At 48.4% G+C, this 14,377-nt stretch overlaps 1 protein-coding gene and 1 pseudogene across 1 annotated transcript; both read left to right on the top strand.

The window, feature by feature from the left end:
- Nucleotides 1–3,761: 3,761 nt before the first annotated feature.
- LOC144168466 (uncharacterized) lies at nt 3,762–7,219 on the top strand (annotated as a pseudogene).
- Nucleotides 7,220–7,272: 53 nt separating this feature from the next.
- On the top strand, nt 7,273–8,765 carry LOC144169752 (legumain-like). The gene has a single exon (XM_077699083.1). It carries the CDS (start codon nt 7,324–7,326, stop codon nt 8,662–8,664), a length of 1,341 nt encoding a protein of 446 aa, XP_077555209.1. The 5' UTR covers nt 7,273–7,323; the 3' UTR covers nt 8,665–8,765.
- The last annotated feature ends 5,612 nt before the right edge of the window (nt 8,766–14,377 follow it).

Below are 14,377 nucleotides of genomic sequence, written 5' to 3'. Positions count from 1 at the left end.
TATGTCAGCACTGCCATTCGGCATCAGATTGTGTTTTGCCAGGCGTTTATTCACAAATGTAGTTTGTGCACTGCAACATCACGGTATTAATGCGACACTTCTTTTGCCAGTTAAAGCTGTAGGCATCCCCAACCTCAGTAGTGATGGTTAGTATATCACGAATGGATCTTAAGGAGAAGCACGCGTCGTTGTTGACGATTCGGGTGTCATGAGTGCCTCTGAGTTGGCTTGCTTCCCTGGGCTGACAAGGATGGATGAATGAATGGACGCAGGCGCCGTACTCCCGTTGTTATTTTCCAGTTCTCATTATAAGCCCGTTCTTATTACAAGAAAAAAAAAAAAGAGCGTCTTTTAACCCAAAAGTGTTTTATGCAGCAGTCCACCAAGATCTCACTGACGTCATATCCGTTACGGAAATGACATCACCAGAAAAACTTCGATTGATGCGGCTGCGCCGGAATTCGAGCCACGAACTCTTTCGCCGCAACGAGAGGTACGGAACGCGCTCCCAACTGCGCTCTTAACAAAAGCGTAAATAGGGTTACGAACGCCCTTTATATCCTTTTCTTCAGATGGTGCTTCCATCCAGGAGAGGCGAAGCGAAGTAGTGCATCAGGACGCTATTGAGCGCCGACAGTTGGCGCCTCGATGTCAGCGCCATTAAAGCCCCTCTATTTAGGGCTTTAAGCGCCATGCGTGTACGGGGACGCGGAGGACGCGCAGCGTAAGCTGCGGCGGAGCCTAGGCAACGACGCCGACTTGCGAATGCCGCAGTTGTGGCCGTGTGTTCACCAAACGATTCGCTGACAACCCGTTAGGTTTCGTTCGCACGGATGGTTTGCGAGCGACTGTGGTTTCAGTCGGATTTACACAATGCTCCGGCGCGTGCAATGCAGTGTCTGACGTTGATGCGTATACAACGGGGCCATATCGACGAAGTGTAAATAGAGAGGTGCGAGTTCATATCGATGCACAATAAACATTCAACTGCTCCGGTGAAGGCACATTTCACTTTCGTGTTTTACCGGCTCCTATGGAAGAGGGATCAACCGCATTTTTTTTTTCTTGGGGCATGTATGTCCTTCTGCTCATTGTGTCGCAACTTCTTGCGCGCTGTACCAACTAGCGCCATTTTTGGACAGCTCTAATCGAGCTAAATGAATATATAACCAGACAGAACACCTGGCGAAATGCGAATTCGCCGCATGCATTTTGTATGCATTGAACACCGTAGCCTTGTGTCGTCACAGTTCAGCGTATAAGGCGAGCTAAGCCCGGACACTTACTGTTCCTTTCGTGTGACACTGTACCTTATGCCTTTGTGCTAGATCTCTTCCGAAGACATTTGTGAGTACTCGTTTACTGTCCTTTAGATTACAGGTCTCTCCTGCTCGCCACCCTCAGCAAGTTTAGAATAACAAATAACAATGCTTTTCGTGGGTTGCATTCCCATTGCGTGTCGGCATTCATCGGCAGCAATGCTGCTCTTTTTTGGACGTATGTGCACCCGAAGCCGCGGCCGCTGAGCTGTTTGGCAGAAAACACCCTTTCGCGCATGCAAGTTCAATTTCGGCCCGTTACGACAAACGTTGAGCACCAAGCACCAACGCGCGCGCACGCGTTTCTTCAGCCGCGGCCATCTCCCGTGGCAATCAAGCGCGTAAAATGATCGCAGCCGGAGCTGGTTTCGCGCCTCGCGAGATATCGGAATGAATCAACCCGCGCCCGTTGTTCGCGTGCCAGCGGCTACGACTTCCATGCGCGCGATTAGCACTTTTTTTTTTTTTCGCCCAGAATCTCCTCACAATAGGAGTGTATTAGCACGCGCACACCTCTGCCCTCTTCTACAAGGTACGTATACATGCCGTGATCCTCCTTTCAGGATTCTCACCGTGGCAACCTCCGTGAAGAGATACAGCTTTTTTTTTTTTTCGACACCTTCGACCATCCCCGCTTTATCGCTACGTGGTGTACCCGCGTTGATACTACGAGCATTGAGAGTTGCACGCTTCCCACATTTCAGCGCCATTCGTAACAGGCATGGTGCGGGCGCCCGAATTTTTCGGGGAGCGCCGAAGGCTCGTTCCCTGCCCGGCGCTTTCATCAGGCGGCCGACCGTGTGCCTTCTAATTACGGCCCATAATGGCGAGGTGCTCGAACCATTCACGCCGGCCTTCATTAGGGCGGCCGGCCGTCCTCGAGATAGATCAGTCCTCCTGGGCCTTCGAAAATTATGTGTATCTGCTGCGGGAATTTTTTTTTTTTACCTTTGCCAGGGCGAATGCGCTGGAGTAGACGGTCGCTCTTCGGGCGGGCGACACATCGATGAACTCTTCTCGTGGTGGAAACCGCCTCTCCTCGAACCGTTTGCATATTCCATTCCATCGCCTGTCCACGCAACTGGCCGTTCCACCAACTTACTTGAGACAGAAGGGTACAAGAAAACTCGGAAATTGAGAGGTTCTGATAAGTTCCTTTCCAGTCTAAAGATATTTTTTTGGTGAGGAGGAGGAAAAACTTTATTGTGAGCCTGGTGATGTGGGAGTGGCTCCTCAGTCCAGGAGACCATGGGACGATTTTGCTGTCTCAGCCCTGGACACCAGGAGTTGCTGTGCATCCAAGCCGGCGCTGGTCGTCAGGCTCTCCCACAGCTCAGGGAGGGGAAAGGAAGTGGGTAAAGGTGGGAGGGCTGGGTTGTGTGCGCACCCCAAGATCATGTGTATGAGGGTACATGGGTTAGGGCAGAATTTACATGTAGCAGGGTATTGGGTGGGGTACATCCGATGTAGCCAAGTTGGGTGAGGAAAGGTGTTTGTTTGAAGCCTCCGGAGTATTACTTCTTCTGTTTTAGTAAGCTGCGGGTGAGGAGGGGGAAAATGTTGTCTTGATGTGCGGTAATGTTGGGTGATGTCTTGAAATGTGAGCAGGGGAACGAGACTTGGTGTTTCCTCAGAGGCCTGGGAGGAGAGTTCGCAGGCTTGTCTATGGGCAAAATTATTGCCCGTTAGTGAGGAGTGTCCCGGGGTCCACACAATGTCGATTTTCCTGTTGGGGGCGTGTTGAGCCAGGAGGTTCCACGTAGTTGAGGCCACGTAACCTGATAAAAAGCTGCGACAGACGGCTTGACAGTCTGTAATTAGAATCGTTGCGGGTGTTTGAGTGATGGCGAGGGCCACAGCGAATTCTTCCGCGGCCCAGATAGAAGGGGTCTTGATTGAGGCGCAGGTGATGATCTTGTCCTTAGTGGTTGCTATGGCTAAGTGATGGGACGGATTGGAGTAAGGGCTGGCATCTGTGTACAAAACATTAGGATTGCTTCCGTAGATTTGTTCTTGGGCTTGGCTACGGGCGTGTCGACGACCGAAGTGCAGAGTGGGATGCATATTTTTGGGGAGAGGGCGGACACAAATGGATTGACGCCAATTATGGGGAAGAGGTTTTCTGTCCGTGGTCTGCGGAGTTGACATTTTTAGGTCCTGTAAAAGTGCCAGTCCTGTTGGTGTTTGAGTTAGGCGGAGTCGTTGACTGGAAAGATGCCCTTCGATGAGTTCCGTGACAGAGTTGTGAATTCCTAATTGGAGCAGTTTAGTTGTCGCGGTGGACATAGGAAGATTAAGAGCTTTCTTTATAGCTTTGCGGATGAGGCGATCAATGGCTTCCGTGTCAGTTTTGCTGAGAGTTAGGTAGGGGGCGATGTAGATGACCCGTGATATGAGGAAGGCGCGGATAAGGCGGAGAAGGTCTTCCTCCTTCATGCCGCGATGTCGATTGGAGATTCGGCGGAGCATGTGGGTAACTTGAGTAAATACTGTGGTGAGCTTGAATAATGTCTGATCGTTCCGTGTATTGGCCTGGATTGTAACACCAAGTATCTTGAGTGAAGGTCTCCATGGGATGTATAAGCTGACCATCGAGGGTAATTTGAACTGATTCTTTATTGAATGCAGGGGGGCTTTTCCGTACAATGATGAGGTCAGATTTTTGAGGGGAACACCGAAGGCCAATTGATGAGGCATATTGCTTTACAGTGTCAGTGGCTTTTTGAAGGGTATCTTGAATTTCACCTAAAGAACCCGTGTCAGTCCAAATGGTAATGTCATCCGCATACAATGCGTGATGAACACGGGGAATGGCTTTAAGCTGACGAGGGAGGTCCAGGAGAGCGATATTAAAAAGCAAAGGTGAAAGAACAGAACCTTGAGGAGTGCCTCGATCTCCTAGGGTGATTGGGTCAGATTTCACATCGCCTGCTTTTAGGATCGCCTTTCTTTGCGTGAGAAAATCGGCAATGTATGAGTAAGTACGCAAGCCGCAGCCTGTTTCGTTGAGCCGGAAGAGGATTGCAGAATGAGAGACGTTATCGAAGGCTCCCTTTAAGTCCAATGCAAGAATTGCACGAGGTGAATTTCGGGAGGCTGGTATGAGAATTTCTTCCTTTATGCGAAGAAGGATGTCTTGCGTGCACAGATGTTTTCTGAAGCCGTACATTGTACTTGGGATGAGATCCTTAGTTTCTAGGTAGGGTTGTAGACGTCGAAGTAACATGCGCTCCACCAATTTACCCACACAAGATGTTAAAGAAATAGGACGAAGGTTGTCCAGGTGGGGGGACTTGTTAGGCTTCGGGATAAAGCGGATCTCTGCTGTTTTCCATTGGGGGGGAAGTTTTCCGGATTTCCAATGGGCGTTAATATGCTGCAGAAGTTGTTCCATTGAGGCGTCATCCAAGTTGGCTAAGAGACGATAGGTCACATGATCCGGGCCCGGGGTGCTGTTTTTGTTGCATTCGGAAAGAGATGTGCGGAGTTCGTAAAGTTGAAAATCTCGATCAAGGTCCGGATTTGGCTGGCCTGTGACGTCAGCCTGCTATAGTTTACGAGCGCCTTAGCTAGGAGGTCCACATCATTGATGGAACTTTCTATTCGGGCAGCCCCGGGATATTAATTGAACGTAGCATTCAGATTAGTAAGGATGTATTGCCTTATAAGCAGCTCTTTCTAAGTGCCTATAAGAAGTACCGGGGCCACCTGTTGTCTGGACGCTTGTTATTCAGAATGTCCTTAGCGGGGCCCTCCGGATTACAAGCGCACGGACATTATTTAATTAACAGCGGTAATACTTCTTGCATAATGAACGTGGAGCTGCTGCTGCTAAAATTGATTAAAAAAGCACGCCGGAGGCACACTACGTTGGGGAAATAGAAATGCTATCAGTACATTCCTTACAACATTAGCCAAACATTTAACCTCCATCGAATGGCATGGTTCCAAGTTAGTTTTCCAAAATCGCCAAGGTGTACGCCGGGATGATGAAGCTTACTGTTTCTACAGAAAGTAATTCTCCCGCTTGTTATTTTAACGGACACTCTTAAACGCGGCCCTTGGGACGATCAGAATCGGGTTTACCCTAAGCCTAATCACTAACAACGTTGTTTAGAATGCGCAAGGACCTCGAAAGAAAGCGAAGAACAGACAGGACCACTGCACTGTGGTCCTGTCTTGTGGTTCTGTCCGGTCTTGTGGTCCTGTCCGGTCTTGTGGTCCTGTCTGTTCTTCGCCTACGTCCAGTGTCCTCGCGAAGTTAAAGCAGTGATGTCCAAGCCCCAACTAGCCCAACAATGCAGTTTAAGCTAATCGCCGACATTGTGCCGTGCTTACACAACTGAGCCCCGTGAAGGGAGGGGTAATCCCTGTTTACACAACCGTCGCAGGTTAGCTAGACCCCAAAGATGAGCCTGCCCATGCGGCTGCGCGTGCTGGTGGCCCGCGCCGAGATCGTGGGTGACAGCTCCGGTCAGCTGTTCCTGAAGACGGGCTCGACGATCAACCTGACATGCGAGATCAGCCAGAGCCCCGAGCCGCCGGTGTTCGTGCTCTGGTACCACAACAAGCGCATGATCAACTTCTATGAGACGGCCCAGAGCCACATTCTGGTGCGCAATGCCGACAGAAACGGGGCCGTCTCGCGCTTCCTCGTCCCCGACACCGTGCCCTCGGACTCGAGAAACTACATGTATAGTATGTTTATCTACGTGCCCAGGAACAGCCAATGGCCTGAGTGCAGGCGCACGGATAGTGATACAAATACAAAATACAAGAAACATATTATAAGAAACAAACATACGACAACCACACACAAACTGAAGGGGTGTAAATGAGATAAATAAAAGACAGCCTGAGGAAAAGATTCGTACAGGAAAAAAAGAGACACCTTCCGAAATTAGTCTTCTCGTAAAGGTGCGGTGATGGTAATAGCAATAAGTTGCACTGCTCTAAATTATTAGCAAGAAGCAATAAAAAACATGATTGATTGATTGATTATTATTAATAATATTACAGTAAAAGCTCGTTCATTCGAACTCGAAGGGGACTATAAAATTGTTCGAATTAAGGGGAGTTCGAATTAGCGGGCGGGCGCTAGAATCAGACCACAAAAAAGCCACCTCTGGACTCGTTATCGCGAATTAGGCGCTACTACAGGTTTGTGGCAGGTTATTTAGTCAATAATGTTTCGTGAATGATAATGGCATGCGCGGCAGCACTGGCGCCGGTGTCGCCGCGCCCTCTGTAGAAACAGAATAAGCTGCTGCAGGAGCGTAGCGCGCCCACCACGCTGTTGTTGTTCTGTTTCGTTGTTTTGCATCTCGTAAATTTGGTTTGGTTTGGATTTGCAACACATTGTAATCACTCAGAGCCGACTTCTTCTGCGAGGAGCGATGGAAACCAGGGGATCATAGTTCGAATTAACCGGAAGTTCTAATTAACCGAGTTCGGATTAACGAATTTTTACTGTTATTATTATTATTATTATTATTATTATTATTATTATTATTATTATTATTATTATTATTATTGAAAACAGCGTAAAGAGCTTATATCTGTCGATCACCCTTAAAAAGTCACGAGCGCTCTTGGGAGTTTTTTGTATGCGTGTCTCCTTACTTCACGCGATAAGCTGGCAGCTGAAACGAACGAAGCTCGAAACTCGTCCGGATGGCTGAAGACGCCGCCGGGGTCCAAGGACTCCTGGCTGCCGCCTAAAAAGGGGAAGAGGATCGAGGAGGATCTCCAACCTCTTCCTTTTCCCACCGGGCACACAATAAAGTTATTCTCTCTCTCTCGATGTCGCCACCCCACAGCGTCTCAGATTCCGCCGGTCTCCCAGTTGGCTGGCATATCTGCCGCACACGTCGGGCATTTCCAACAGCACCGCTATCTGAAGCCTTGTCAAGATTGTTGTTTGAAAGAAAGGGAGAGAACTAGGCGCCTTCTGGCTTAAACGCGCCGACGCGTGCATGCGACCGCAGACTTTGGCCGGATAACCATGGCACTGCCGGTAGCTGCAGCCGCGGCGTGCGTTATACTCTATACTGCGTCGTTCTGCTGTGGCGTGCGGGTCCAAGAGGACGTATTCCGTGAAAACGACAGTGGCGAGAGCGGTGTCAAGCTTTGGGCGCTTCTCGTCGCCGGATCCAATGGCTACTACAACTACCGCCACCAGGCCGACGTATGCCACGCATACCACGTGCTGCACAACCACGGTATCCCAGATCAACAGATCGTGGTGATGATGTACGACGACATCGCCTACGCCGAGGAAAACCCGACGCCGGGAGTCGTGGTGAACCACGTGAACGGCTCCAACCTCTACCCGGGTGTGGTCAAGGACTACACGGGCGATCTCGTCACGCCGTCCAACTTCCTCGACGTTCTCCAGGGAAGGAGACCGCGCGGCGGTGGAACGGGCAAGGTCATAGCCAGTGGACCGCGAGACCACGTCTTCGTCTACTTCACCGACCATGGAGCCACCGGTTTGATCGCGTTCCCCAACGACGTGCTGTACGCCCGAAACCTAAGCGATGCCATCGTGACCATGCACAAGGACAGCCGGTTCGGCAAGATGGTCGTCTACATAGAAGCTTGCGAATCGGGCTCCATGTTTGATGGTGGTTTGCTTCCAGACAACGTCAGCGTCTACGCCACAACCGCGGCTAACCCCAACGAATCTTCGTATGCCTGCTACTACGACGACCTTCGAGAAACATACCTAGGCGATGTGTACAGCGTAAACTGGATGGAGGATTCCGACAAGGAAAACCTGCAAAAAGAGACCCTGATTGGCCAATTTGACATTGTCAGGGAAGAGACTAATACAAGTCATGTAATGGAGTACGGAGACCTCCGCATTGGTGCAATGACCGTCAGTCAGTTCCAGGGAAAGAAAATGGCACAAGCTGTTTTGCTGCCGGACGCCCCACTGGACGCAGTTGATAGTCGCGACGTGCCCGTAAGCATCCTGAGGAAGAAGATCGCTAAGGCAACTGACCCGAGCATCAAACAGAGTCTGATAAGAGAGCTGGAGAGGATGCTCGATAACAGGTCGTTCGTTAGGGAAAAGGTCACGGAGATCGCCAACTTGCTCAGCTACGGCAGCACAGAAGAGGCCAGTCTCCTGTTAACCAAGAAGCAGCCTTTGACTGACTTTGACTGCTACGAGGAAGCGGTGCAGAATTTCGGTAGAAAGTGTTTTGAGCTTCCTTCAAGCACGTACGCTCTGGCTTACCTCAACGTTTTTGTGAATGCTTGCGAAAAGTTTGACGTTGAAGAGATCAACAGGGCCATGAATGCAGTGTGCAAGTTTCCTGCAGTTCGAGACATTGTGTAAGACAAAGACCGGTCTGTCTTGTGGAAGACGGCGGCGGAAGCGACCTGACAATAGCTTTGCACGGCGGCTACGTGATGGAAAATAAAGGGTTCAACGCACTGCTTTAAAGTATTTCAATCATGCTTAAGGCAATAAATAAGTGTTACAAAATCCCATGTAGAATCATGTTCTTAAATCACGGAATCCTTGTAATTCTTCCATTGTGCGCATGGCTACATCTGTACGCGTTTGCGTCGTCAAGTACGCTTTGACTCCTTTTTGTTGTTAGGCGCTCTGCGCTTCCTGGGCTCCATTCGCTCTATTTATTTTTTTTTTGCTTAACTTTATTTAGACTTTTTTTCTTGCATTTCATTGCGTGCCATTTTTTATTTACCTTTTGCTTTCTCTCTAATTACCCCCGTCTGGCGTAGCAAGCACTGCCGCTAGCAGAGATGACCTCTCCAGCCCACATTAAGCAGTTCTCTCTCTCTCTCTCTCTCTCTCTCTCTCTCTCTAAATCACGGGCACCGTCACATTTAACTCCGAGAGGTTTATTAAAACCGAACAGATTTCACACAGGTTGAACATGCGCTGGAATCGGGATATTTTTAAACCAAAATATTGTGGCTGAAACTCACTCACTCAATCTACAATAATTGAAGTAATCAGTGAACGTTGAATAACGCATAACTAAGCGTACTTCGAAACGTTAAAGGGACAATTCGCGCAAATGTTGATCAGGAACATGCGAGGGAGATTTGACAGCGCGCCTTCCTACCCACAAAACATAAATTATCTCCAATGGCGGTATAATGGCTAAAATTCAACTTTAAATCTCCTCACAGCCGCGAGTTCACTTCTACACTTCAAACTATAGCTCGCCATACTGTGTAGGTGTGGACATAGCGCACACAGCGAGAAAGGAGAAGCAAGAGCCAACAGTTCTTTTTTATATGCACGTAAGTGCATATTTTTGCTGGTAATGCACACCTAATCGTCGATTTCTGTTTTTATTAGTACTGGAAACAATTACCTTAATATAAATACCCGAGAAAGTGGAGGGGAGCACAGCCCCGCTGGTAGCGTAGCGGTCATCACACCAGACGCGTATTCTGGAGGTCGTGGGCTCGGATCCCACCCGGCGGGCATGTTTTCCTCCACTTTCTTTTTTTCTCTAAAAAAACTGTATCTGTTTTTGAGTCAAGGCGTCTCACAGTGTACCATCATTCTTTCCTGAGGCTGAGAGCACTGAGACAGTGCGGGGTGATCCAACACGTCTCATGGAGTCCTGCTACTGAGAAGAATGCGTAGACAATATTTGTACTGGCTACATGAAAAGCTCACAGCCAGCTAGTGCGGCTGGTACACTCAGCAAGGCCATAGTAAATTGTGTCACATTTTAAAGTACAAGAGATTTGCACAAAAGCGTATTTTGATAGTACATGTCAGTACTGTTAAAGAGAATGAATAAAACTGAGCTCGTATAACAGAAGTAGGACTGAAGGTACCACATATGAACGGGTATTCACATGAGGGTGAAATGTCCTCTGCACCTCTGTGCTCTGTGTACCAAATTAAGTGACACCCTTTTGAGCCAGCTAAGTTATGTTTATCTCCCAAAGAAGAAGGGGACCCGTGCTGTGGCTGCAGAAAGCCTTGTCGAGGAATGTCTAGACTCTCGTGATGTTCTGTTTGCATGACGGCAAGCTGTGTTGTGTAGAAAGCAAGGCCGCGCAATAAACCCCTACACCCTTACGTGGTTGTGCTGCACTAATGTCCTGAAGTTTGTTTCCCTATTGGCATCACTGCAAAACAACAGATGATGCCTCCCTGCACCCCCACCCCCATTTATTTTTTCAGTGCGTGGTATAGTGACTGAAAATTCAATAAAACTAACCTGATGACTTCGGCGTGCATTTACAGTTCGCAGCATACAACCGTACGTTTTTCGCAGCAAGCATGGGTCTTATGTATCGTTGTGGCATGCTGAACAACCGACAGTACGTTTTGATAAGGCCCACAAAGGCAAAAATTGTAACAGAGCGCATTCATGTGAAACAAGTGTAGCAAGCTAGATGTTATTTAGCCATGCAGAAGGGCTGCGTAATGAGCTTGCGTACGTTTTATTAGAAAACAAAAAGTATTACGTCAGGTCATGGAATACAGCCAGCGAGTGTGTTCGGCAGTGACACAATGCAACACCATTCTTTACTGGCATTAGTCGCTCAAAGTATATAAGGTATCAGTTTGATCTATCTTGACTGGACAGAACTTTGGCATCTGTACTTTTGCGGCATCACAATACAATTCACTCGACGTGTTCAAAGGTGACAGTGGTGATATGCTGCTGCCGGCGCTGACACCCGTTAGAACGGTCGGGAAGCGCAGAACCGCGTCCCCGGATAGCTTTCGTTGGCGTTGGAGCACTGTGCCAAGCCGCACTTGTTTTTTCAAGCGCCTTAAACGTAGTATTTGCTTACAGACTCGATTATAACAAGTTTTTTTAGGGCGCGAAAAGGCATAAAGAGGCGAACGGTAACCAAAACATTGCATGAGCCTTTATCAGCCACCCAGTACTCATCCCGTAGGCGTCGCGGAGAAGCAGTGGCAAGCATCCACCCCAATGCAGCTGTACGGCTGCATTGAGGTGGATGTCAAACCTTCCTTCGCAGAAACTTACTCCACCTAGGGGATTTCCCCTAAATATGGTCGATTAGCATTTGTAATCAGCTGAATTTCCTACTCCATTCTCTACGTACCTTCATCTAAGCACCCAAGAAATTAAAGCAATAAATACACTAATTATAAAAGCACACAAAGCAGCATTACGGATACCGCTAAGTACATCCAACGCTGTCCTCGATGAGCTAGGCATAAACAATTGCGAGGGATTAATAGACGCACACTTAAGCAATCAAACAGTCCGTCTCACCAAAACTCCAACAGGTCGGCATATACTGAGAAAGCTCAGAATCAACCCCCCGGCAACAACAGCTGAGAGCCTATTCCAATACTAATAAGAGACAATCAAATCATAAAACCAATGCAGAAGCATATGCAACCACCACATCACCAATACAGAACAGATCTTATGGCACAATACCTACAAAAAAGATACCCTCCAGGCCAAAACACCCTCTTCATCGATGCCGCCGAATATTGACACAAAACAGCATTCGCCGTTGCTATAACGAAAGGCACAGATGAACCACCGTTGCATGCAATAACCATTCGTACGAAAAACCCAGCCGAGGCAAAAAGGCAGCAATAGCCGCAGCACTGACTCAACGTACCACGCCCCCTTCCCCATAATTGTCTCAGATTCCAAAACCACTATTCAAAATTTGCTCAGGGCAACGTTTCCTCCCTGGCACTCAAAATTCTTCAGTAGAATCCCCCCTCACCCCAGTAAACATACTCTAGACACCGGCCCACGCGGGACAGGAAGAGAACGAAACCGCACACTCTCAAGCTCGAGATTTTATCCTCCGAGCTGTAGTGGCGCCCGACCCTTCCCACGGAGCAAGGGCATCCTGAGGCGGTCTGCTTAACTATACCAATATTACGGAACATTACCGTCTCTTCCGCGGAAAGCTAGCAGCCCCACACTCGGGACTCACAACAGTCCAACAGCAAGACTGGTACTCAAACAAACAAGCCCATACCCACACCCAACCCGCCTGCACCTAATCCATCCAGCACAAGTCCCATCCCTCAACTGCAGCCTCTGCACAGCCCCAGCCACCCTACCCCACATCCTGTGGGCGTGGTCTCAAAATCCTTATCCCCGAACCACCACAGCTGACCAGGGGAGAGAAGCAGTGGCATCCCACGACAGGGAGGCACAGACCTCCCTGATCGCAAGGGCCGTCTCGATCGTCGCTGGGCTGATAACAACGACCACCAACTTCGCACGATAAAGAAAAGCTCAGTTTAATAAAGTTTATTCTCTCCATCTCTCTTTTTCTCCCCTTCTACGCCATACAACAGTTTTTAGCAAAGTGGCTGAAGTGGCCGCTGCGCTCAGGGAATCCTTGAAGCCAGATATACAGCAGGCAATGGAAGAAAGGCGTTGTGCTTGCACGGTGGACATGTGGACTGACTATTATAAGAGGGTGGCGTACACAAGCGTCACTGTTCACTACACTAACGAGAAGTGAGAGCTGATCAGCCTTGTCCTTTTCACTTCTGACTTCCCTCCCGAGAAGAAAACTGGAGATTGCACGCAGGTGTGCAAATCTAGTATACGAGGAGGCCGTGTTGGAAAAGGTAGTGTTCGCAACTGACCAAGGGGGCGAACATTACTAGTGCATTGCGTGCTTTCTGCAGAATGAATTGAACTACCCACATACTGAACACCACTCTCCGGCATACTTTTGACGACGTGCACCTCATTCAGCCCCTTCCGGTGTTAGCCAAGCAGCTGAAGAAGGTAAAACGATTGGGACGTTTCTAGAGAAGACTGTACTCTCCAGTCAACTACCGCATGGCGTGTGCCAAGGAGTAAGCACGAGATGGAACTCACAGCTGGTAATGATAAGGTCCCTAGTAGCACAGTACGACGAGTTTGAATCTCTTCTTGAATCCAGGGACAATACACTAATGGAGAGCGTTGGCAGTGCCACTTTCAAGGACGTCGTGGATTTCTTGGAGCTGTTCAGGGAGGCCAGTGACAAGCTTGAACAAGAGAAGCTGTCGACACTGCCGCTGGTTCTGCTTTACTACCGCCGGCTGAAGGGACATCATCAGTGGTCACAAAATTCAAGAAAAGGGCAGCACAGTTTTGGGGAGGCAAGCTGCAAATTCAAGAGTTGCACTAGGTAGCCTCATTTTGTAGCCGCCTTTCCGGCAACTCAGAGCCCTCACTGAGACAGAAAGAAGTTCAGTTCACGGCACTGTGCGCGAAGTAATGATCACCGTGCCTGTGGCGCCACCTCCAGAAAACTGCAACCTTGGAGAAACTACCAGTGCCCAGCCAGTGAAGCGCAGGCTTCTTGATTTCCATTAGTGGTATGATGATGACGAGGAAGTGGCTGAGGTCGACGAGCTGGACACGTATCTTCTATCTGGAGGCTCCTCCGACGGTGATGGAATGGATGTGCAGCATAGGCTAAAATGGTGGAACCCTCAGATTAGGAAGTTGCCACGTCTTGCTTGCTTCGCAAAAATGTTTTTTGCGCATTCCCGCAACAAGTGCAAGCAGTGCACCAAACGTTAGCTCTGCTGGCTACACCATGAACGAACGTCAAACATGTTTAAAACTCGATTCACTGGATCACCTTCAGTTCCTCCACAAGTACATGTAGTCATTTTTTTCCTTATTGCTTTGCATAGCTTACGCAAAACGCGTATGCTGGATTCCCGGTTGTTAAATGTTCAATGTTGCTCAGTTTTTAAGCCATATGTATATGTCTTAAGACCTCTTTACCTTTCTAGCTTTTATCCTTATATAATTGCTCCTTATGTTGAGTTTTGTTGTTTGATCTTGAATTCATCCCGTTCGTATGTGTGCACAGTTGTAAATATTTGTTATAAATATCATTACTTACATTTCCTTGTAGATGTAGACAATAGCCATGTAATAATAGTAATGCAATTATGCAATAATAATGCAATAATAATAAACAAAACAGTGAGGGGTCTTAAAGATTTGTTTTTGGTTTTTGGGCACTCATTGATTATGCTAATCGATAACAAAATGCTTGAATGACAAATGATGGATGTTTATAGCCCA

Source organism: Haemaphysalis longicornis, unplaced genomic scaffold, assembly GCF_048455015.1.
Source record: "Haemaphysalis longicornis isolate Haplotype H1 unplaced genomic scaffold, Haemaphysalis longicornis Haplotype H1 scaffold_2, whole genome shotgun sequence".
In the NCBI taxonomy this organism is placed as follows: Eukaryota; Metazoa; Arthropoda; class Arachnida; order Ixodida; family Ixodidae; genus Haemaphysalis; species Haemaphysalis longicornis.
Note: the sequence above shows the minus strand (reverse complement) of the source record. Positions and strands in the feature narration are given on the sequence as shown.

Bases quoted from the DNA above. Each gene is read 5' to 3' on its own strand.
- LOC144169752 (XM_077699083.1), top strand. From the start codon at position 7,324: ATGGCACTGCCGGTAGCTGCAGCCGCGGCGTGCGTTATACTCTATACT.